Source organism: Podarcis liolepis, assembly GCF_965112155.1.
Source record: "Podarcis liolepis genome assembly, chromosome: 15".
Lineage (NCBI taxonomy): Eukaryota > Metazoa > Chordata > Lepidosauria > Squamata > Lacertidae > Podarcis > Podarcis liolepis.
Window position 1 is genome coordinate 13,255,212 of NC_139566.1, and position 25,139 is coordinate 13,280,350.

The 25,139-nt window shown below is 48.6% G+C and overlaps 1 protein-coding gene across 2 annotated transcripts in view; it reads right to left on the minus strand.

The window, feature by feature from the left end:
• Positions 1-25,139, minus strand: part of PLCB3 (phospholipase C beta 3) — a 71,710-nt gene that overhangs the window by 29,906 nt on the left and 16,665 nt on the right. For both annotated transcript variants that reach the window (XM_083477508.1, XM_083477507.1), the window contains exons 2-14: positions 25,030-25,107; positions 19,152-19,220; positions 17,477-17,620; positions 13,944-14,023; positions 12,839-12,892; positions 10,941-11,016; positions 10,573-10,673; positions 9,181-9,347; positions 7,334-7,480; positions 6,706-6,863; positions 5,042-5,124; positions 4,852-4,936; positions 3,695-3,878 (exon numbers count right to left, since the gene is read on the minus strand). In XM_083477508.1, coding sequence (XP_083333634.1) covers positions 3,695-3,878; positions 4,852-4,936; positions 5,042-5,124; positions 6,706-6,863; positions 7,334-7,480; positions 9,181-9,347; positions 10,573-10,673; positions 10,941-11,016; positions 12,839-12,892; positions 13,944-14,023; positions 17,477-17,620; positions 19,152-19,220; positions 25,030-25,107 — 1,426 coding nt within the window. The remainder of the gene's footprint in view (positions 1-3,694; positions 3,879-4,851; positions 4,937-5,041; positions 5,125-6,705; positions 6,864-7,333; positions 7,481-9,180; positions 9,348-10,572; positions 10,674-10,940; positions 11,017-12,838; positions 12,893-13,943; positions 14,024-17,476; positions 17,621-19,151; positions 19,221-25,029; positions 25,108-25,139) is intronic.

Genomic DNA, 25,139 nt, shown 5'->3' on the forward strand with positions numbered 1-25,139 from the left:
ATCAGAATGGACGGAGAGGCCCTGCAGCCCTGCTGTCCCCCTTCCCTTTAGCCTGACAGACCGACTGCTGCCAGATGCCAGCTGAGGGAAGAGTCTGATGGAGATGGTCTTTCAGGAGAACAGATGGGGATACCAGTGATTGAACCTGGCACATGAAGAGCATACACTCCACTACTGAGCTACTCTGAGCCCCCCACCCCACCCCACCCACTATCTTCGTGCTCAGTGGGGTAATAACGTTGCAGAACTCTTTTGTCTTCCCCTGGCTAGCCAAAAGCACAGCAGTAACAATAATAAGAAAGATAAAACGGTCGCTTTGGCTTACACATCATAGATTCTAGTTGAAGAATGAGTTAGCTGCTCAGGCAAGCCTGGACTCATCTTTTGCCAGCTACAGATGAAAACAGATGCTCATCTGAAAAGGTGGGGACAGACTACAACCAGTACATCACTGCAGTGCTTAAACATTGGGCACTGTGCCAAATTCAAGGTTCTGGTATGAATTTACAAGGCCCTTAACAACTTGGGGCAGGGATACCTTGTTCGTGCCTCCCCAATGGCTCAGAAGCATGGCTTACTTCCTCCTGGAGCCATGCATTCTGTATTGTGGGCTCAATTCTGAGATCAGACAGGACTCTCTCCCTGTTGAACTTCAGGTGCTCAACAAAGACCTTTCTATTCTAGGAGGCATTTAAATAAGTTGTATAAGAACAAGCACGAAGGAGGTTCCCAGCCTGCTCATAGGTCCTTATAATATCAGTGGAAACAGTTGGTCTTGGAGAGTATTAACCGCTTCCAATTTTAACCTGAAGATTGCCACTTGTCCAGTTTTAATTTTAATAGTTTGAATTAATTGTGGGATGTATCTTAATTGATTGATCTCTTGCATTATGCATATTGCCTTATTATTATTATTATTATTATTATTATTATTATTATTATTATTATTATGCCTATTTATGGAACCTTAAGCTTCCCCCCCCACACACACATTGCAATCCTTTATAATAATAAAAATTTCAATACTTGGTACAGTGGTGCCTCGCAAGACGAAATTAATTCGTTCCGCAAGTTTTTTCTTCTTGCGAGTTTTTCGTCTTGCGAAGCACGGTTTCCCATAGGAATGCATTGAAAATCAATTAATGCGTTCCTATGGAGACCGCCTTCAGACCAGGTCCAGGGACAGTCTGTCCCTAGACCTCTTCTGAAGGCTGGCGGGGGAAGAAGGACTTTTCTCCCCACCGCCAGCCTTCAGAACAGCCTTCTGAAGGCTGGCGGTGGGAAGAAAAGCCCTTCTCCCGCCGCCAGCCTTCAGAAGAGTTCCCGGAGGGCTGCCTAGGCTGCGGATAGCAGCCTGCTGCCCGGTGCGAGGCAGACATCTGCAGCTTGGGGTGCCCTGCAGGACTTCCCCGCAGGGCTCTCCAAGCTGCGGATAGCAGCCTGCTGCCCCGCACGAGGGGCGCTCTTAAGCAGAGCGCCCCTCGCGCGGGGCAGATATCTGCAGCTTGGGGAGCCCTGCAGGACTTCCCCGCAGGGCTCTCCAAGCTGCGGATAGCAGCCTGCTGCCCCGCACAAGGGGCGCTGTTAAGCAGAGGGTTAAGCGAGGGGCAGCAGGCTGCTATCCGCAGCTTGCAGAGCCCTGCGGGGAAGTCCTGCAGGGCTCCCCAAGCTGCGAATGTCTGCCCCGCGCGAGGGGCGCTCTGCTTAAGAGCGCCCCTCGTGCGGGGCAGCAGGCTGCTATCCGCAGCTTGGAGAGCCCTGCGGGGAAGTCCTGCAGGGTTCCCCAAGCTGCAGATGTCTGCCCCGCGCGAGGGGCGCTCTGCTAAAGAGCGCCCCTCGTGTGGGGCAGCAGGCTGCTATCCGCAGCTTGGAGAGCCCTGCGGGGAACTCCTGCAGGGCTCCCCAAGCTGTGAATGTCTGCCCCGTGCGAGGGGCGCTCTGCTTAAGAGCGCCCCTCGTGCGGGGCAGCAGGCTGCTATCCGCAGCTTGGAGAGCCCTGCGGGGAAGTCCTGCAGGGCTCCCCAAGCTGCGAATGTCTGCCCCGCGCGAGGGGCGCTCTGCTTAAGATCGCCCCTCGTGCGGAGCAGCAGGCTGCTATCCGCAGCTTGGAGAGCCCTGCGGGGAACTCCTGCAGGGCTCCCCAAGCTGTGAATGTCTGCCCCGTGCGAGGGGCGCTCTGCTTAAGATCGCCCCTCGTGCGGGGCAGCAGGCTGCTATCCGCAGCTTGGAGAGCCCTGCGGGGAAGTCCTGCAGGGCTCCCCAAGCTGCGAATGTCTGCCCCGCGCGAGGGGCGCTCTGCTTAAGATCGCCCCTCGTGCGGGGCAGCAGGCTGCTATCCGCAGCTTGGAGAGCCCTGCGGGGAAGTCCTGCAGGGCTCCCCAAGCTGCGAATGTCTGCCCCACGCGAGGGGCGCTCTGCTAAAGAGCGCCCCTCGTGCGGGACAGCAGGCTGCTATCCGCAGCTTGCAGAGCCCTGCGGGGAAGTCCTGCAGGGCTCCCCAAGCTGCGAATGTCTGCCTCGCGCGAGGGGCGCTCTGCTTAAGAGCGCCCCTTGCGCGGGGCAGCATGCTGCTATCCGCAGCCTAGGCAGCCCTCCGGGAACTCTTCTGAAGGCTGGCGGGGGAGAAGGGCTTTTCTTCCCACCGCCAGCCTTCAGAACAGCCTTCTGAATGTTGGCGGTGGGGAGGAAAACCTTCCTCCCACCGCAAGTCTTCAAAACAGGTCCGGGAACAGAGGAGAAGCGCTGCGTGCCTTCCCCTCTGTTCCCGGACCTGTCCTGAAGGCTTGCGGTGGGAGGAGGGCTTTCCTCCCCACCGCCAACATTCAGAATGCTGTTCTGAATGTTGGCGGTGGGGAGGAAAATCCCTCCTCCCACCGCAAGCCCCGGGAACAGAGGAGAAGCGCTGCCGCCTTCTCCTCTGTTCCCGGACCTCCCACCACAAGCCTTCAGGACAGGTCTGGGAACAGAGGAGAAGGTGCGCTGCGCTTCCCCGCTGTCCCAGGAGATTTCCCTATGGGCTTTCGTCTTGCGAAGCAAGCCCATAGGGAAATTCGTCTTGCGAAGCCTCTAAAAGTCGGAAAACCCTTTCGTCTTGCGGGTTTTTCGTTTAGCGAGGCATTCGTCTTGCGGGGTACCACTGTACAGATATGACATCCAATATAATAAATTCCCACAACTGAGATAGAATTGTAAAATAAAGCAGGTATAAGTTATTTTGTTATCAAACCAGTGACCAGAAATGCTTAAGAATTGCATCTGACCACAAGGGTCTTTTGCAAAATCAGAGGCAGTAATTTACCATTTTGTGTGTTAAAATATACACAATGAAGTAATGGAGAAAGATTTCCAAGTTTTATCTCCTCTAGCCTCTCTATTGCACTCTGTCGCTTTTTCCTCCGCAGCTAATCACCAAATTCTACTTCCATCGAGTAAAATGCATGCAGCATCCCCTTTGTGAAGCAACTTCCATGCATGCAGCTGCAAGAACGTGCTTAGATCTGATGTCTTTTAGCCCGTGAGTTTTGTTCTAGATGCCGTATCATTTTGGACCGATGGGTTCTTTTATTGACTGTGGTGAAAAACTGCCTTGTGACCATATACGGTTAAAAAATGGTCTATAAATATTGGAAATAAATAAATGCACACACCTACGTCCAGAAAAAAATACGGCTCTGCAAATCATTAAGACGCATACCTAGCGCAGGAGAGCCTGGCTCACCCACTCCAGATGAATCGCTGTAGGAGCTGGGTGTCTGCTCCAGGAGCCTTTTTCGAATGCTGCCTTCAGATCCCTTGCCGTGCACACGGCGCTTCTTATTTTTCACCAGGATCCGGCCCAACAACTCCTGGGGACTTGGCAAAGCTACGCCAGGCTGAAGCTGCGGGGGGGGGGGCAAAATGGAAGATGTTAGCAAGAGCAGGAGATCTTCACAGACTAGAAGACAAGACGGGTGCTGATGCCCTCAAAAGATAAATATATTCACAGAAGGGAAGGAGATGTAGCTCAGTGGCAGAGCTGTTTTGCGTGCAAAAGCCCACAGGTTCACTACCTGGCAGCTCCAAATAAGATCTTGATCTGAAATCCTGGAGCGGTGCTGCTTGTGAGTGTGGACAACAGTGAACTAGATCAGGGCAGACCAACTTTTCTTACCATGTGGGCTGCAAGAGTACTTCAACACGGAACCAACTGGCCGCACAATACCTTGTCGAGCGGGGAGTGAGGCCAAAATTTGACACGCCAGCCCTCACACTGCCTTCCCAAAGTCAGGTAAGCAAGGTGCTGGGCTTTGGGAAGAAGGTGCGAAGCTCTGGCCGGGGCCTGATGCTCTCCCACCTGCTTCCCAAAGCTGGGAAAACACTAATTAGGCTTTGGGAAAGAGGCAGGAGGACTCTAGGACCCTATCAGAGCCTCACACCTCCTCCCCAAAACCCAGCGTCTCTGAGTGCTGCATACAGTCCTTGGGACTACCCTGAGCTAGATAAACCAAGAGGATGTATTCACCAGATGCCCATTACTTGATTTGTTTCTCCAGGCCGAACTCTAATTCACTGAAGCTGTCAACTGAGCATGTGAAATGGCCGCCTGAGCCGTACACACCTCAACTTCACCACAACTTCCGTTGTCAAATCGGATGGAGGCTGGTTTGAGGCAAAGCACATCAAACACAAGCTACAGGGTACCTGTGGTTTGTGGCTAACATCAGGCGTACTCGGTTTCAGAAACCAGCAGTGCGAGCGAACTGGAGCCGGAGTAAGTGGTCATCTGTACACAACCTAAGTGAGGACCACAGCTGCTCCCAACCAACCTGCCCACATGTCATTCCCCTGGTTGATCTCACTCCTAGAACACACCGGATATTTATCCAAAGGATCAATAAGGAGAGCATCCCCAAATATGCTGCGGCAATACTCTGCCATCTTCGCCTGCTGCTTTGCCCTGGGGAAGGAAAACAAGTAACACAAAGGTTATCAGTCACGCAGGCCTCTCTCATCATACAGCGCTGTAAGAAGGAGAGGGGCGAGGGGCACTGCAACTACTCACGAGTCAACGTGGTTCTCAAATGAGAGGATAACAGGGAAAGGTGAAGTCTTGAAGGCACTTTCAGCAATGGCCTCTATGACTTCCTGTAACAGAGTGAGGCAAGGAAAGGGGTTAAGGCAGAAGTGGGGGATGTTTTCCAGCCTGAGGGCCACACTCCCTTCTGGGCAACCTTCTGGGGGCCACATGCCAGTGGCGGGAGGGGCCTGAGGAAAAAGTGAGCAGAGCAACCTTTGCAAATTTTACTTTTCCACAGTAGGCTGGTGTCTATGCACACACAAGCCCCTCTAGCCTCCATTCTGACAAGCAAGAGGCACATTCAAGTTCAAGAAAGTGCAGAAAAAGTGAGGTGCGAAGCAAGGCCAGTGAAGGATGTGGCCTGAGGAGAGGGGGTGTGGTATGTGGAGAGTACTGAGGGCCTAGGGGGGGGGCACATTGAGCCCCCAGGCCTGAAGTTCCCCACCACTGGGTTAAGAGTTCAAGAGCACTTATTTGCTTACACTGGTAGAGTTTGGGGTGGGAGCGGGGAGGTTGCCACAATGGACAATAAACTTAAGAGAAAGTTCCCCATCAATGTGCTGACATGTTTCAGGAGGATTCTGCTCCCACACCCAGGCCTGGAACAAAAGGCTGAACACATGGATGGGGGCCTCGCAGACTCTAAACACATTGATGGACTACAACTCCCATCATTCCTGGCCATTGGGTCATGCTGGCTGCAGCTGATGGGAGCTGGAGTCCCACAGCAGCAACTGGGAGAGCCACAGTTTCTGCTTCCATGACTAAAATGATATCAAGCAGGGACTGGACCTCTGAGTTCTCACCCTTGTTGGATAACTGGAGCTTCCATGATCAGAGGCACTCCAGATCTCCACCTGGCTATGCCAACCTCGGTCTCATTGGTTGCAAATAAGCCTTTTAAGGTAATATTCCAAGCTTACCTCAGGAACAGGTGTGGCGAACTGTTGGCCCTCCAGATGTTGCTGAACTACAACTCCCATCAGGCTCAGCATGCATGATCGGTGGCCATGCCTGAAGGGAGTTGTGGGTCAGCAACATCTGGAGGGCCAACGGTTTCCCCAGACTTGTTTAAAAAGGACCCTCCAGCTACAGATTTGGGATGTTTCCTCCTCCCAGTTTAAAGCATGAGGAGAAAACACCCCCTTCCAAATAAGTTGTGGGCAAGGAAGGATATCATCACCTTCACTGCCAAGGAACTGTACAGTGGTACCTCGGGTTAAGTACTTAATTCGTTCTGGAGGTCTGTTCTTAACCTGAAACTATTCTTAACCTGAAGCACCACTTTAGCTAATGGGGCCTCCTGCTGCTGCTGCGCTGCCGGAGAATGATTTCTGTTCTCATCCTGAAGCAAAGTTTTTAAGCAGAGGTACTATTTCTGGGTTAGTGGAGTCTGTAACCTGAAGCGTATGTAACCTGAAGCATATGTAACCCGAGGTACCATTTCAGGTATCGATTTCAGGAGTCTCTCAGCGTCCCCACCCTCAATGGGACCCCTGCTAACTTGGAAGGGGCGCAACAGGCCAAGTAGACCGCCACTGATCACATGCTGAAAAACTGGAACTGGCAAACACAGGTAGGAGGGTGGGCACCCCTCTGTTGGCCTTGGGGACTCTTACAAATAGCCAACCGGGCTGGGTGCCAGTTACCTTGAAAGGGATTTCGGTCGTCATGGTGAATCCGTGTGTGATGAAGGGCTCCTCGTCTTGGGGGCGGCCCTTCCAGCAGTCCAGCTCAATGCAACGACAGCCACTCAGCAACACCTGCCGGTACATCTCCACTGAGGAATTGCCTGTCAGCTGCCCAGCTTTTTTGAAGGGAGAGGGAGAAGATGATGGGGAAATGTTAGATGCCTGGGGAGAGGAGAGACAACCAAGCAACGATACCAGACCTCAAATCCTTAGAAGAGGCAAAAAAAAACGTGAAATAAAGAAGGCCAGTAACTCTGAGCACAGAGGAAGACACTTGATCTCCAACAGGGATGCATTTTCCGCACAGCCAGTCTCTCACAAAACAATTTCACCTCAGGATATAATGAGGACAAATTGCTCTGCCACAGAAAAAGGGCAATCATCTTTCTCAACCCCTATTTTCCTACACCTCCCAGAGTTCCCCGGGACTGACTGTGAGACGACTCTGTAGTGCTGGGGGGAGAACAGAGGGTCTCCTGACAACTCTTGGCTCCCTTAACAAACTACAGCTCCCAGAAGACTTTGGGTGTAGTGCAGGCAGCAGGCACCCACATTCAGGGCAAGTGTCTCTGTTCGGTGCACGTACCTGTGAGGTAGGTATTATGTGAAGAGTTAATAAAGTAGCTGCTTAACGGCTGGGTCATGTCGTCACTTAAATCCAGCTTTTCGGGGGGCACAATGGTGTTCTCTTCTCCCCCCAGGTAGCGGCCAAACCCTTCCATTGACATCTGGTCTGCGGAAGGACAGACGGGGAAAGAAAAGCAAGTTTATAGATGTAGGCAAGAGAAGAGGCAGGCTGAAATAAGTGGGGGAAGGACTGTGTTTATCTGTGCCCCACTTTTATTTATTTAATACATCTACACACACACACACACACACACACGAGACTAGGGGTTACTCCCCCTACCCACCAAGCCCTTTGCCAACCCTCCTTTTCCCACACCTAACCAAACTGCCCCCTCTTTGCTCCTCATTCACCCCTTTGCCTAACCCCCAAGTCCATCCCCACTCCCCTCAGTTTGATGCAGCCACTTTTTTGTCTTCTATCTATGCATATATATTTTTTAAATTTTTTTTATTGATTTCCCAAAATTTATAAACAAACAAACATAAATCCTAACTGTAATTATTCCACTCTTAATAACATTGTTACGTGACTTCCTCAACCCCCCCTGGCTGAATTTCAATGTATATCATTGTAACAAGTTTTCCACAACAAATTTCTCATAAAATTTACTTAATCGATTAACGTCTTTCTTTCTTTTCGTTTTAAATTTAAACATATTATTCTAACACATCACATATTTAAATCCTAAGCCAATCTGGTTTTTGCAAGTATTTCTATTTATGCCGCAGCCCCTTTTAAAGGAGGGGGGAGGCTTTTCACAGAGCAGTCTGCCAAACCGCTCTAATAACAAAAAATTTATTATTTGCACCCCACCCATCTGATTGGGTCGCCCCAGCCGCTCTGGGCGGCTTCCAACATATACAGAAACACAATAGAACATCAAACATTAAGCACCTTCTCCCTTCTCTTAAACAGCTTGCCTGGGCTGTCTGCCACCCACACTGCTTGCTTGCTTGCTCGCTTGCCTGCCATTATACTGGGGTTTATTTCTTGCCATTATTATTTATTATCTTTATATACCGCCCTTCATCTCAGAGCGGTTCACGAGATAAAAATACAGGATAAAAACACAAAATAAATAGTTAAAATGAAAACTAAACGAAAGAATAACACACACACACCCCAAACACATTTAAAAGTTTGTAGAATATTAATCAGCCCAAGGCCCGGTTGAAGAGGAACGTTTAGTCTGGTGCCTAAAGGTATATAATGAGGGCTCCAGCTGAACCTCCCTGGGGAGAGCATTCCAGAAATGGGGAACCACTACAGAAAAGGCCTGTTCTCATGCTGCCACCCTCCAGACCTCTTGTAGAGGAGGCACACGAGGAAGGGCCTCAGAGGAGGACCTCAGGGTCCAGGTCAGTTTATATGGGGAGAGGCGGTACCTTGAGGTATGAGGTCTTTGGCATGGCTGCTGCAAACCATAGCATGAAACAGCCATATATTGCATGTATATAGGTAGGTAGATACATACACACACTCTATAATACATGCACACCCACTCACACAATAACAGACATAAACACCCACCCACACATACACACAATAGGTATACACCCCCCACTTTGCATCTATTTACACAAGCACACCCACAGACAAATGAAACTAAAAAACAGTAACAACCCTACAATACGGTACAAAACAATATCTCTTGCCCAGTCCAAAAAATAAAATAAAAAATTGAGCAGCACATTTAAAAAACATTCGCCACCGCCTCCATCTCTCTGTATTTCTCCATCATCACCACCACCACCACTTGCATCTCCCAGCCCAAATTCTGGAGAGGGCGGGGGGGAGGGGCTCACCACGCTGCTGGAACTGTTGGTTGGGCTCATACTTGTTGATTAGCTGGCGCACCTGCTCCCGAGTCAGTGGCGGGTAGAGGATCTCGTTGAGACGGGGGTCTCTTTGCTTCTGGTTGATAAAGTCCATCAGCTGGTCCAGACTGAGGTAAGGCTTCCCCTTGGCTCCGCTGTTTGCAAAGGAACAATCAGAGGGAAGGCAGAACAATGGCGCTTTGGCCGGTTCCAAAATGTGCAACTGATAAAGGAGGCACCCCCGCCCCTTAGAATTAACACAACAGAACAATTCGTTATTGCCCAAGCCAATTCACGTAGTCACCTGAGAGACTTCAAAAACGCAAGCCAAACCATTTGTGCAGAAAACAGGACGTTTGCTTGTTACTGGAATAAAATGGTCGGACAGGACAGGTCGGGAATTCTGGTCACACACACAAGAACTACCAACCAAGAACTACCTAGAGCACTGATCTTCAACCTTGGGTCCGCAGGTGCTGTTGGACTACAACTCCCATCATCCATAGCTACCTCAGCCAATGGTCAGAGACGATGGGATTTGCAGCCCAAAACCATCTGGGAACCCAAAGTTGAAGGAAAGTGGTCTAGAGGAGAAATGGGGATTTGTGGTCCAAAAACATCTCAAAGGCCACAGATCCCATCAGTCACAGCCAGCACAACCAAGAGTCATGAAAGTTGGGCATTGTAGCAGCCCTACATGAGCAGGGGCTCATGTCTCCCCTTGCCCCAATATAGAGCACCTCCAGACTGGTGCTTTTTTGTGAGTGTATTCTGCAGCATGTCATTGACGCAACAACAGTATGTTTGTGGTGGATTTATACTGGACTGTCCACACGTCATTCCCTTTTATTAGTCCTTCTGTGGTGCTTCCCATCTGGAACGACACTCTTGCATTATAGCGCAACGAAAGCAGGGTGAACCCCCCCCCCCCCGAATGTCTGCAGAGTGTATAAAGTTACAGGATCTCAGTAGGAAGTTAAGGGATTGGAAACGAAGCAGTGTGTCCGCCCTGAAACAGTACAAACAGGCACAAACGGTACTGAAAGTGGGATTGCATATAGCCACTCTGATCCCATTATCACGAATTATCATCAACGCACAATGAAAAGGACACTTGGAGAGGCCCCACAGAACACTAACATGAACATGGCTTATTCGGAATGGCATCTTGTTTAATGAGGATTATATTGGTTTTTGTGTAACTGTTTTTGCTAACATTTGCATAATCTGTTATCAAACAGAGGAAATACAAAGACACGCTGTACTCTTTTCCACAGTAATCTTCAAAACAGGAGACCAAGTCCGTTTCCTCGCTTCAGATATCCTGTCCTTCCACACCTCCATCCGTTGTCCCCCCCCCCCCACTCTCCTTTTACTCACATTTCCAGCAAGATCTTGTCTATGTCTGGGCGAAGGCAAAGCTTGTTCAGGAAGCGTTCAAAGATCTCCAGGGTGAACTCTTCAGGTTTGATAGATTCGCTCTAGGGAGCCGGAGAGGAATAAATAAATAAAAGAAAGACAGTGTACCCCAGAGAAAACACTACAGTTCTGGGGAGGGCAGGGGAGGGTCAGGGAAGAGGAGAAAGAAGAGAAGGAAGAAATCAGAGATAAGAATAGAGTCAGGGAGTTAGGCTGGCTTTGTGGCAGCAAGACCAAGATCCAGGAGGGAGGGATGGGGAATGCTGGGAAAGGGAGGAGAAGGTGAGCAGCAAGCAAGAAATCAATACATTTTTAAAATAAAGACATACCCTGTTAAAATTAAGACCGCAGGACTCCAGGGCCGTCTCCACCCTCTTTTTGTCAGCTGAGAACATTTTCAGGATGCTACAAAGGAGGGAAATGGGAAGCTCTTTATCAGACTTGCAGAGGTGGAAGCAACAAGCCAGACATGTCGGAAGGAGACCAGCAAAACAGAAACCAGCAAAACAGAAATAGGCCAAAAAAGGGAGAAGAATGTACGCGATACAAAAGGAAGGGTAGCCAAGGCAGTGCCTTCCAGATGTTGTTGGACTACATGTCCCATCATCCCCAGCCGCTGGACATGCTGGCTGTAGCTGCTGGGGCTTGGAGTCCAACCATTTGTGGAGTGTACCATGTTGACTATCCTGGAGCTAAGCTTTTTTTAAAAGAGAGAGAGAAGCAAAAGCCATTCTGACTGCGGTATTCAAACAGAAACAGTGGTACCTCGGGTTAAGAACTTAATTTGTTCTGGAGGTCCGTTCTCAACCTGAAACTGTTCTTAACCTGAGGTACCACTTTACCTAATGGGGCCTCCCGCTGCCGCCGCACGATTTCTGTTCTCATCCTGAAGCAAAGTTCTTAACCCGAGGTACTATTTCTGGGTTAGCAGAGTCTGTAACCTGAAGTGTCTGTAACCTGAAGCGTCTGTAACCCGAGGTACCACCGTACAAGGTACCACTGAGAGCCAGTGTGGTGTAGTGGTTAGAGCGGTGGACTCGTGATCTGGTGAACTGGGTTCGATTCCCTGCTCGTCCACATGCAGCTGCTGCATGACCTTGGGCCAGTCACACTTCTCTGAAGTCTCTCAGCCTCACTCACCTCACAGAGTGTTTGTTGTGGAGGAGAAAGGGAAAAGAGATTGTTAGCCGCTTTGAGACTCCTTTGGGTAGTGATAAAGCGGGATATCAAATCCAAATCCAAACTCCAAACTCCAATACAGGTCAAAGGCCACCTGGGGCCAAAGGGCAGGGGGAAGGAAATTAGGCTTCAATGGAGCTGATGGGCGTGGGGTGGAGAATTTCCTTATCAGGTTGTGGTCTACTGGTGTGCACTCTCCAGTTTCCCTCTGTGTATTTCGCAGACTGCACATGCAAAGAGTGAAAGCAGCTGCTATTCGCAAGGAAGCGGGCCTTCCTGCTGGGGCACCCACTAGAGAGCCAGACAGCTGCTTCAAGGAGCCATCTGGAGTGCCAGCCCCTCAGCAGGTCTCCAAAAGTAAACCCTGCCCAACCACACACCCCTGGGCCCTGTTTCAAACTGGTAAATCTTCAGGAGGGGCAGCTGCCCTTGCAATTAGGGATGTAAGAAGGCATTATTTTCAGTTCCATCCTGCATTTGTTGGATGTTTCCGTTCTGCTGCAGTTCACTTCCTCTACAAGCTACATTATTTGTATTGCCGACTGCTATGGCAAAATTATGCACTTCACATAATTAATTATGTGATATTATATAATTACATAATCAAATTATTGTTGTCCTTACAGTATTCCACCTTATTCATTGCATCACAAAGGAAATGCAATGCAAATCGGGGGGACGGGGATGACGAGAACATAATCAATTACGTATCATTTACAGACTAAAAGCAGAAATGGCGAATACGGATCATAATCGCCAATTTGATTTCCATTCCAAACATGGGACACATTAGGGGACACCTGCAACTTCTGCTCCCATTTCCATTGGAATTCTCTGACGTTGCTGTCAACGCCCACTGGGAGTTGAAGGGTGGCTATAAATAGAAATAATCTCTCTTTATAGATGGAGCAACACCTCTCTCTGAGCAACAGACCCTAGAAGCCGAAGCTTCATCAGGGGCACCACACAGAACGTGGGCCTCAGGACAGAAGAGGGAGGTGGGGATAAAGCAAGCACAGCGGTTTCGTGGGTGAAAATATAACCTTACTTCTTGACAGGGATCCTTGCATCCTGATTGACCTGGATCTTGAGCCGAGTGTACCTGTGAGGTTATAACTGAGAGTCAGCTGTATGGCACAAATTTGCCTTCCCTCCTACTAACCTAGGGATGCAGGTGGCGCTGTGGGTTAAACCACAGAGCCTAGGACTTGCTGATCAGAAGGTTGGCGGTTCGAATCCCCACAACAGGGTGAGCTCCCGTTGCTCAGTCCCTGCTCCTGCCAACCTATCAGTTCAAAAGCACGTCAAAGTGCAAGTAGATAAATACTTCTCTGGCGGGAAGGTAAACGCCGTTTCCGTGCGCTGCTCTGGTTCGCCAGAAGCAGCTTAGTCATGCTGGCCACATGACCCGGAAGCTGTACGCCGGCTCCCTCGGTCAGTAAAGCGAGATGAGCGCTGCAACCCCAGAGTCGGTCACGACTGGACCTAATAGTCAGGGGTCCCTTTACCTATTAACCTATGCAAGGCAGCATGGACAGGACTGTCCAGCTCAGTCGAGAGAGCAAAGGATCATTGTGACCCTCCCACAACTGCGATAAGATATTTTAATTCCTTATGACTGTCCCCTTTCAAGCAACGGAGCCCCACCAGCCCTTACAACAGGCGCGGAAGATAGTTGGCCCTCCAGATGTTACCAAAATACAACCCCCATCCACTCCAGCAAGCATGGTCAACAGCCAGGGATGATGAGAGATAGAGTAATTCAGCACTATCTGGAGGGCTGAAGGTTCACAACACATATCTTACAGGTAAATAGGTAGAACATCCTATACTTCAGCCTAAGCCACCAACAAGAAGCCAGCAAAACAAACCACAAAGACCAACCGCCCCAGGGGACACAAATCCAGAGGGACGTGGAAAGCTGCCTCATACCAAGTCAAATCACTGGTCTATCTAAGCTCAGTAATGTCCACATTGCCTGGCAGTTGCTCTCTGGGGTTTCAGACAGGGGTCTCTCCCAGGCCTACCTGGAGGGGATGATACTAGGGACTGAACCCACAACCTTCTGCATGCAAGGCAGACGCTCTGTCACTGAGCTGTGGCCCTTTCCCAGGAGTCTCTACCCTGTTTAAAACGGTAGAAAGTCGACTCACGCTTTTTGCAAGAAGGTGTTCCGCGAGGCGTTCTGAGCCAGGATGTTTGTGGATAGTTTGAACAGCTCCTCAGTCCACAACTAGATAGGAGAGGAGAGGCAGAACAGGGTGAGGCCAGCCGCTCTCATCTGCCCTTCCCTATCCCATTGGCACCCTCGGGCCTAATACCCTTGGGCCCATACCCTCGAATTTGGATCATTAAGCAGGGCAGCCATACAACACATGCTGTCCAAGTTTGGCATGGTTAAAAAGAAAAAAGCTGTATCATTTGGAACTTTTTGAAGTTACAGAAGAAGGGCTATATGGATATTCATTACAGTAGCGGCATTTTTGCACCCGTGCCTCTAAGCAACTTATGCAATAAAAAAGAAAACAATTACAACATTGAAATAAGATAAAAGCAGCTATAAACAAAAACTAAAATACTCAACCAACAATATATTTAAAAGGAACAAGTCCTACCCGCCCCACTTAAAAGAAGAGCACAGGAAAGGTCACGAACATAATTATCCTCCCAATTAGAAGCCATTAAGCCTGGGTAAATAAGAATGCTTTTTGCCTGGTGCCTAAAAACAGACAGTGATGGCACCAGGTGTACCTCCCTGGAGAGAGCATTCCACAAACAGGGAGCCACCCTTGAAAAGACCCGGTCTTTCGTCTCCCATGCCTCTCTTGGAAGGGACGCAGATGATGAACACAGAGTCTGAACTGATACTCAGAGTATTCTCATAATTCTCATAATTGAGAATTATGGACATGGCTAAGGTCATGTACACACTTCAGATTACTCTGCACCTCAAGGGCTACATTCAATCCATATATATCTTAGGAAACACAGTACTGTGTTTCGATGAGTCATCTCCGTCCCCCACTAAAAAAAACAGCTTCAAATTGAGCAGGGTGTGTGTGAAAACAACCTAGCTGCATTTTAAGCCAGTAATGTATACAAAGTCCAACTTAGGCCCACCAATTTCAACAGGTTTGCTCGGAGTGAGATTTAGCCGGCTATGATTCAAGGAAAGATGCAAGAGAGAGGCTTATAAATTGTGCACAGTATTGTTATTTAAGTGGATATTCCCATCAGTCCTAGCAAGTGTGGCCAATAGCCTTGGATGATGCGAGTTTTAGATCAGCAACACCTGCAGCCTCCGAGTGGTTTACAAGGTCAGTTTGCTTCAAAACACACACTTAAATTTCTCAACCATCTCTAAGGGAAGTGGCTACTACTGACATATACACCCCCCAAAAAAGTGCACTATTAATGTTATTATTGAATATTTCAGTTTTTTTTATTCTCTCTGCTCCTCCATAAATTGGTTTAAGAAACCAGGACTGGGTTAGTGCGGGGGGAAAACAGGTATTGACAAAGGAACAGGAACAGCAGCCAAAAACCAGAAAGAATATGGACACCAATCCTTACAGCATCAGTGACAAAGCTGTAAATTAAAGCCAATTATAAACCAAGATTGATTAAGCAATAGAACTGTAAGCAAAGTAGAGGAACAAGGTCAAAGCCTCAAAACTGGGGGTGGCCATTCATTACAAGACACTAGTGAAGGGAGGTTGTTTTGTATTCTGTAGCCTGCGAACATTCGTGACCTGTGAAATTATCTAGCAGGTTCAAACAAATGGATTCTGGGTTAGTTCTTCTCTGGGGGTGGGAAGTCTGGTGCTCTCTGGATGTTGCTGAACACCAGCTCCCATCATCCCTGACCATTGGCCAGGCTGGGTGGGGCTGATGGGAGTTGGAGTCCAATCCCACAGGTTCTTCCTGGGGCTGCTCTGTGCATACACTCCCAAGAACACAGTTTGCAAGGAGTGTGGAAATGAAGTGTCAGGCAGCTGTTCTGCAGTACCCCACAAAATTAAAAAATTAAAAATGACAAGGAGGTTTCTGGAACCTGGAAGATCAGCGTAATTTATCACAACATGGTCTTTATTTGCAGATTAATTCATGCAGATTTATCATATAGATTTACCTTATTTGTCCCACGCACTGGTTGCCAGTCCGGGCCCAGTTCAAGTTGTTGGTGCTAGCATACCAAGCCCTAAATGGCTTGGTATCCAAGTACCAAGAAGACGGCCTCACACAGTATCAGCCATCTCATATCCTGTGACTCGCAGGTGAGGCCTTGGTGGTGGTACTGCCACAAACTGGGAGCTGCCCAGATAGCACACCCCTATGAAAGGGTCTTCTTGGTGGTGGCCCCCTGCTTGCGGAATGCCTACCTTGGTGTGCAGAGTCTGTCTCCTTCCATATCAACATTCGGAATGCATTTAGAGACATTCCTGTTCACTCAGGCCAAAAGATACATTTCCTGGCAACCCTGAAATCATTGGCTGAGATAATTTTATTTTTTTACTGCTTTTAATGATATTGTTTTAATGATGCATTTGCTGCCCTGGGCTCCTTTGGGAGGAAGGGGAGGTTATAAATTGAATAAATAGCGGTAAGCAACAACGGAGGCAGCCGCAATGCTGGAATTGGGATGCTAAGGCACTTATATGAAAATGAATAATCCATCTCGAACAGAAGAACCGGCCTCATTCTTTAATGGAAGGTTACTGTGTGGCAAAACCTTCCAGATACTGGCTCCATTTGCATTGTACATTGACAGCAGCCTCATGCCATTTTAAACAATCATGGCTTCCTCCCAAAGAATCCTGGGAACTGTAGTTTAAAACTGCTGAGAGGTGTTCGAAGACTCCTATTCTCCTCACAATTCCTAGAGTTCCCTGGGAAGAGGGGCCGATTGTTAAACTACCCTGGAAACTGTAGTTCTGTGAGGGGAATGGGAGAGGGTCTCCAAACTACAGCTCCCAGGATTCTTTGGGAGAAACCATGATTGCTTACAGTGTTATGCATAGTGCAGAAGGGGCCACTGTTGGGATTCCACCTCTCAGGTACTCTAACCCAGTGTTTCCCAAACGTTTTTGGGCAACGGCACACCTGTTTACTGAAAAAAAATCTCGTGGCACACCACCATTAAAGCCCCGCCCCGTGACGTCAGCGCGCAGCGTCACGCCGGGAGGGACGCACAAAAGTGAAAGTTTTTTCCCTCGGCAGCTCCTCTCAGCTGCGCTCAATCCGCCTCGGAGCGCAGGAGCGATGCCTCTCTCTGGCTCTCCCTGCGCGCAGGCTGAGGGAGGGAGGGAGGGGCGCGTGTGACCCGTCTCTGCTGGGAGACCAAACCCAGCGAGGCAGAGTCGCGCGGAGGCGCCCAGGCAGCGCTGCCGGCTGCGAGGAGGAGCGCCAGGCAGCAGCAGGAGGCGCGGCCTCTCCTCGCCGCCCGACTCGCCCGCCTCCCTCCAGGCATCTCACGGCACACGAGGCAACGTCTCACGGCACACTCGTGTGCCGCGGAACACCGGTTGGGAAACACTGCTCTAACCACCAACCATGCTGGCTGGGACTGATGGGCACTAAAGTCCCAACATCACCTGGCAGGGCCATAGGTTCATCCTTGTATTGAAGAACTGTTGCTTTCTTAAAAAAAGAAAAAGAAGAGTTCAGTGTGACACTCCTGCCCTACTTTGGCCGTATCATCCGGAACAACTGCCATGAAGTTGAGGAAGCTGACGTTGACAAAGTCTGGACCGTGCACAACCGTCACCAGCATCTCCTCGGGCCGTTGCTCTGGCCCCCCAAAGCCAAGAATCTCCCGGATCTTCGGGTCCTACAGAAGTCAGAGTGCAAAGGAGAGAAGTTAGCCTGACTGGCCCCAATGCAATTCCCAACCCTAGATGCCTAGCGAATGCCGTTAAACATGCACTTTTTGTGTTATGCAAATAGCAGCCTGGGACCTGGGAAGTTAACTCTCTTCCCTCTGCCAGGGTGCCAACAAAAACTACCTCTCTGGAGCTGTTCTTTGCATTTCACGGAAAGCTCCCATTTCAAGCTTCCCTTGAAATGCAAATAGCAGCTTCAGAGGAGGGAGGGACAAGGAAAATCTTTCCATTTCGCTTTCTCTTGGTTTCTCATTTTCCCCCATCTTAAATGCAGTTCTGCACCTCACTTACTTTTCCAAAAGCCCTCTTGAAAGTTATTCAGCATTTTAGTGCATGTTCCTCCTAATAAGACACATTTCTGTATGCAGTTCTGCCTAATATGCATATTTTTTACAAAGCAGTTTCCACTAGTATTGTGCAATTTTGTATGCTACTTTCACTAATATTTGTACTTCAATGCACAATTTACCCCAGTTTAAGCAGTTTTTGTACATACTGCTTGGCTGGAGAGTGGCGCTGCAAAATCTGGAGATGTGCTAAGGTTAAAGGATGGCTGTGTTGTCAGTTTTCACATTGCTTCAGAAAGTGTGAATTGAGTGAAGTTTGGTTCAATGCAAACTGAACCAAATTGCTCCTCGATCGCTATTTCACAGAGGAGTTTTTTTAAGGTTTCACTCAGTGGGGACACAGTGGTCACTGTGCTTTGTGCCTAGATGGTCCCAGTAAAAAAGAATTTGAGAAAGTATCCTGCGGCACAATGGGGTTAGTGTGTGTCTGGCCGTTAACCAGAAGGTTGGTGGTTCGAGCCCATCCGGGGATGGCTGCGGGCAGGATTCCTGCACAGCAGAGGCTTGGAGGAGTAGATGGCACTAGGGGTCTTTTCCAACTCTACAACTCTATGATCTTATGATTCTACCTATTAGAGATCCCAGAGAGTTACTGGCAGGAAAACAGGCAATACAGTGGCCCAGGGCCACATTCACACCATACATTTAAATCAGTATCATACTACTTTAGATTGTCACGGCTTCCCCCCAAAGAATTCTGGGAGTTGTCTGTTTGTTAAAGATGCTGAGAGTTGTGAGGAGACCACAGTTCCCTTCACAGAGCTACAATTCCCTGTGAAGACATTTTGATTGTTAAAGAACTCTGGTAATTTTAAGTACCGGGAGTGGAAAAGGGATCAGTCAGCAACTGCAGCTTCCAGATTTTTTTGGGAAAAGCCATGGCTGTTTAAAGTGGCATAACACTGCTTTAAGCATATGGTAGGAATGCGGCCTAGGTAGACTGACCAACTGGCTTGGTTCAAGACAACTCTGTGTATGGCGGAAACCTGCAGCTCTTCAATGTTGCTTGAACTGCAACTCCCATCATCCTTCACCGCTGACCATGCTGGCTAGGGCTGATGGGAATTGGAGTCCAACTGCCTCTGCAGGGCCACAGGCTTCCCCGTCCCTGGTGGAAGGGAATCACCGTTACCTTTGGCAGCTTGGCATAGCGCCCGGTCCGAGTGTCACGGATACAGCTGATGTCCAAAACGTCAACTTCCTGAGAGGGGAAAGAGATAGAGAAAGACAAAGAGAGAGTTCTTGTCACTTAGTGCTCTTTATTAGCAGAGACTACATATTTCCAACAGCCTTCTCCGCTAACGAGAACTGCGAAATGTGTTAATTAGGTTAGATAATGAGGTCTCTTCCCTCCGCGGCAAGTAATGTATTAATTTTAGCTCCTTTTTTGCCAGTTGCCATATTTCATACAACAGACACTTACTTTTGCATAATTAGTTTAAGGAGAGTGTGGCCGGGGGAGGGGGGACAAGACGCCAACACAACAACAACACACATTTGTATCCATTATATTTTGCTTGCAGCTACCCATTAGAACAATCTGCCGCTTTGTGTGCAGGAGTCATAATGCAAAAACCTACTTTCCTGCTCTCTCTGTAATGGAACCAGAAGGAAACAAATTTTAATTTTATTGTACTAGATTTCCATTAATTACCACTGTTAGTTTGTGGCTTTTTGTGAAGTCCTTAAAACTTTAAGAACATAAGAAGAGTCTGGCTGGATCGAGCCGGAGGCCAATCTCTCTCTCAGGGGCCCTCAAGATGCTCATGGGAAGCACACAAGGAAGACCTGAGTGAAACAGCTCTCTCCCCAACTTGGGATTCCCAGCAACTGATACCCAGAGGCATATTTCCTCTGACAGTGGAGAGAGAACACAGCCATCATGGCTAGTTCTGGGTAAAAAGGTAAAGGGATAAAGGGACCCCTGACCATTAGGTCCAGTCGTGGCCGACTCTGGGGTTACGGCGCTCATCTCGCTTTATTGGCCGAGGGAGCCGGTGTACAGCTTCCGGGTCATGTGGCCAGCATAACTAAGCCGCTTCTGGCGAACCAGAGCAGTGCACGGAAACGCCGTTTACCTTCCCACCAGAGTGGTACCTATTTATCTACTTACACTTTGACGTACTTTTGAACTGCTAGGTTGGCAGGAGCAGGGACCGAGCAATGGGAGCTCACCCCATCGCGGGGATTCGAACCGCTGACCTTCTGATCGGCAAGTCCTAGTCTCAGTGGTTTAACCCACAGCGCCACCCGCGTAACTTCACATGAGTTATTCAACCCAATTTCTTAGCTTAATACTCAATAAACCATTTCCATTCCTTTCTAAAAAGTTTGTTGTCCTGATTTCTTATTCTTCCGGTAAGTTTCGCCATTTCTGCATATTCCATTAGTTTCTGTATCAATTCTTCTTTCGTCGGGACCTCTTCATCCTTCAGGCAACAGGGCAAATAACATTCTTTTGGGCAAATAACATTCTTGCAGCTTTAGTCACATACATAAATAAATTCCTATACTGTTTGGGTAGTTCTAATCCCATAATTCCCAAGAGAAAAGCTTCTGGGGTTTTCTTACGAATGTTATCTTAAACATCTTCTTCAATTCATTATATATTGTCTCTAAAAGCCTCCTCCTGAACTCACATGGCTTCCCCTATCCGAGGTCCTCCTACCACATGGTCAAAAAAGAGCATGGAAACTTTGGCTTTTAGTTAAGCATAGCTTGCTGTGTTGCCTAAACTAGAAATTGTGGTTAACATTACCTATGAGTAGTAAGCAAAGCACTTCATGGTGCAGGCAGCGTGATTTGTACTTAATCCTAGGCGACGCTAACCACAGTTTGTTGGTTTGGGTAAACTGACAAACCACGATTAACCAAAAATGGAAGCTGTGTAGGAGGGGAGAAGAGAGCATTGCAGAAGCCTAGGGTGAAGTCAGCCTCATTCGTGTTGTGACTTCATGTCTGGATTGCTGCAATACACTCTGCGTGGGACTTTGCTCGTGTTGGATCTGGAAGCTGCAGTTAAGTAAAGAGGGCTGCAGCAAGGTTGCTGGCAAGAGTGAGACTTTGTCATCACACGACACCTCTGCTCAGAGATCTGCACAGGTTGCCCATTTACTACCGGGCCAAGTTCAAGGTGTTGCTGTTAGCACAAAGTCCTTAACATTTACTTGCAGGATCGTCTTACTCCATATATTATACCCATTCAACTGCTTCCTTCTGTGAAACTGGCACTGCTACAGGTGCCACGTAATACTCATTCTGCAGTTGTAAGAAATCAATCTTTTGCGTGTGGCAGCAGGACTTACACTTCGGAACTCCCTGCCTATTGACACCAGGCAGGTGTTTTCGCTATTGTCCTCTCAACAGCTGCTTAAAACGTTTTTGTTTAGGCAAGCCTATTCAAACATGCAGGATACTGAAATGCAGTTTAAACTCTTTTGCTTAAACAATATATAGAGGATAGTATTATATATACTGTCTTTTCTCTATTTTATTTTATTGCCTTTAATTTTAAGTCATAACTCAGAGGCTTTATTACAATCAAGTGATATAAATGTTGAAATGTTGTGAAATATAAAAATAAAGTAAAATAAAATAAAATACACTGACTTTGCAGAAACTCTCCAGGATTTCAGGCAGGGAAGTGATACTCTCCTTCATTGGGGGTTATTAAACAGAGTGTGGGTGGGCATCTGCCAGGGATTCATTATCTGTGATTCCTGCATTGCAGGGGGGGTTGGACTAGATGGCCCTTAAGGTCCCTTCCAGCTCTACAGTTCTGTGATTCTGCCATTCTATGACGCTCTCCCAGCAGGGGAATGAACCTGGAACCTTCTGCATGAAAGCAGATTCTACAGTCCTTCTTCCATATACTGTAGTCCTAACGCTGGGGGGGGGGGGTCAGACGAGCTGGCATTTCCTGCACGCCCCCAAAGGACAACAGAGTGCTTTGATTTCCCTTCCTCGCCTTTCTCCAAGCCATTCTGCTAGGCACGGCCTCTCTCTTTTTCTCCCCCCTTCAGTTCCCTTTTTGCCATTCAAGCTGCTCGGGCTGTATATATAGCTACTTAAGCTAACTGTTTTGTCCTGGGCGGCTGCCAGATGCAAAAGAGCTTTAACCACAGGGAAATTGTGTGGTAGCAGTAAGAGGAGGAGAGGTGGGGGGTGGCAGGAAACAGGGCTTCCCTCCAACCAAAAGGAAATTGCTTATAGCCGTTGGAGTGGGTAGAAAGACAGGATCAAGAGAGCTCATCCAAAGAGGAAGGACCTGGGGGTGCAGGAGGTGGGGGGGGGGAGATAATTTCTCCTGGGGCTCAGGCATCCCATGTGAGCCATAAACCCTAGAAAGACATTGCCATTGCTTCTCTTGTAGCACGGCAGAGAGGGAAATGCATCCATAGAGGGGCTTATCTTTTAAATCAAGAATTCAATGGCTACCAACTTAGATGGTTTCAAAACAGCACTAGACAAATTCATGGAGATGGCTATAGCTATAAATACTGCTTCCAGTGTGGGAGGCAGATAGCAGGCCTTGGGACGCCAGTTGCTGGGAGTCACAAGTGCTGGGAGTGTCCTGCTCGTGGCCTTCCCAGAGCCATCTGCCACATCCCCACTATTATACCTCTTTGATAGCCATGGCTCCTCGCCCCCCCCCCAAAGAATCCTGGGGAATTTGTTATGGGTGCTGAGAGTTGCTAGGAAACTCTATAACTCCCCTCACAGTGCTACAGTTCGCAGTGTTCAAGGAAAGAAGGGTTGATTGTGTAACCCGCTCTAGGAATTATAACTCTGTGGGCAGTTTCTGTGGCAGACACCCAGCCCTTTAAATGTGCTTGAAATGTATGGCATGTATGGAACCTTGAGAGCATGGAGACCCAGGTTCACATCTGGCCACGAAGATCATTGGATGGAGCACAGGTCAGCCCATAGCTGTCAACTTTCAGATTTGAAAAGAAGAGATCAGCAGCCTCACCTGTCCCAGGGACAGTCTACGGGATATCTAACAAACCGGGATAACAGCGGGAAGCAGCGGGAAATGGTGCTGGAATAAGGGAATTTCCCGCAAAAAAAGGGAAGGTTGACAACTGTGGGTCAGCCACTTCCTGCACTATCGGGCAGGGATGTTAGGATGCTAGGAGGATTACAGGCAGCGTTCGAAATTGAGATACGAATGCTAGGAGCTAAATGGGACCTTAAACTAAGGTTATGGGCGCAACAATGGAATGTCTAGACGTGCTTTTTTATAACAAGAACACACAAGCTTATTGCTAAAATGTTATGTTCATTTTTCACATGGTTTAGTCCTTCCCCTGCTTGCCCCCTAATACTCTTTAAGAGGGTCTCTTCTCCAGACTTCAGAGAGTAGCTTGAAGTGGGGAGGCAGAAAAAGGTCCTCTTTTCCTTCCACTCTGCAGTTTTAATCTGAAATCTTAGACGCAGTACTGCGTCCCCAGAGCTCAGAAACTGCTCGCGCTGATGAAATTCCGTGTCGCAAAATGTGCCTAGAACAATGGGAGTTTCGAACACTGGTTACAGGGAGGCGATTGTATACTCCACCATTAAACTGCAGGGAAGGTTTGGGAGTCTTTTTGAGGAAAATGTTAGGGCCACTTCAGAAAAAGCCACACTCAAGTCACAACGTGCCCTACTGATATCAATGCACGATGAACTCTGGGCCTTTACTGTCTGTCACAAGTATTGAGGTACAACGGCCAAGTTTTGGGGTGCAGGTCTCCGGAAGAAGCATTACGAAGCCGGAAAAGCAAAGGAAGCAATTGGGACAGGAAGGAGAGCAGCAGCCGCTGTTTCTATCAGTTTTTTTGTTTTTTTAAAAACCCGCTCCCTCCCTTTCCGCCTCTCTCCCTCTCTTTGGCTCCCACCCCAGAATTCTTGCCAAACCAGCTTAACGACTCAAAAGGCATTGACAAGAGAGTGGAATGAACAGCCTGGGCCTCTGCACAAATCACTCCTTCCCCTGGGGCCAGTGAACTGTACGCAACCCCAAAGGCAGGGCCCTGGACAAGCCGGGTGCCCTGCATTTTCAACACCTTCCAGCAAGGGGCGCTTGGAGAACTCCACTCTCCAGCCACCCAGTGGCATCCCCAAGTCACAGGCAAGCGACCACATGCAAGCCCATCGAAAGCACTTTGTTGTTGTTGCTGTTTAGTCGTTTAGTCGTGTCCGACTCTTCGTGACCCCATGAACCAGAGCACGCCGGCACTCCTGTCTTCCACTGCCTCCCGCAGTTCAGTCAAACTCATGCTGGTAGCTTCAATAACACTGTCCAACCATCTCGTTCTCTGTCGTCCCCTTCTCCTTGTGCCCTCCATCTTTCCCAACATCAGGGTCTTTTCCAGGGAGTCTTCTCTTCTCATGAGGTGGCCAAAGTATTGGAGCCTCAGCTTCAGGATCTGTCCTTCCAGTGAGCACTCAGGGCTGATTTCCTTAAGAATGGAGAGGTTTGATCTTCTTGCAGTCCATGGGACTCTCAAGAGTCTCCTCCAGCACCATAATTCAAAAGCATCCATTCTTCGGCGATCAGCCTTCTTTACGGTCCAGCTTTCACTTCCATACATGACTACTGGGAAAACCATAGCTTTTACTATACAGACCTGGCTTCCCCCAAAGAATCCTGGGAACTATATTTTTTAGCGAGTGCTGGGAATGCTGCTGCTGCTGCAAGTGATAGACTACAGTTCTCAAGATTTGGGGGCAGGGCTGTGCTTCGGAGGTACAGAGTGCACACAGATAGACACAGACATGCACACATCCTCGCAATGCCGCCGACCTCAAAAGATAAAGAACGTGCTCGTAAGCGCCCAAGAGTTTCCGGGCTTGGTCACCCGTCACAAGTGATAAGAAGCTTTACTTTTAAAAAACGAAATGCATATAAATAAAAATGCAGCTTGAAGAGGCTGGGGGGCGGGAGAGAGAGAGAGAGAGAGAGAGAGAAAGAGAAAGAGAGAGAGAGGCAAACAGAAAGACTTCTAAAAGCAGAGTCATATATCTACCATATTTGGGCCAGTCCAGTAGAGGAAAAATCCTTTAGGGTCAACCCGTAAGGTCACCAGAGCCCGGCTTGTTGGTTCCTAGGAATGAGGGGGGGGGGGAGAGAGAGAGA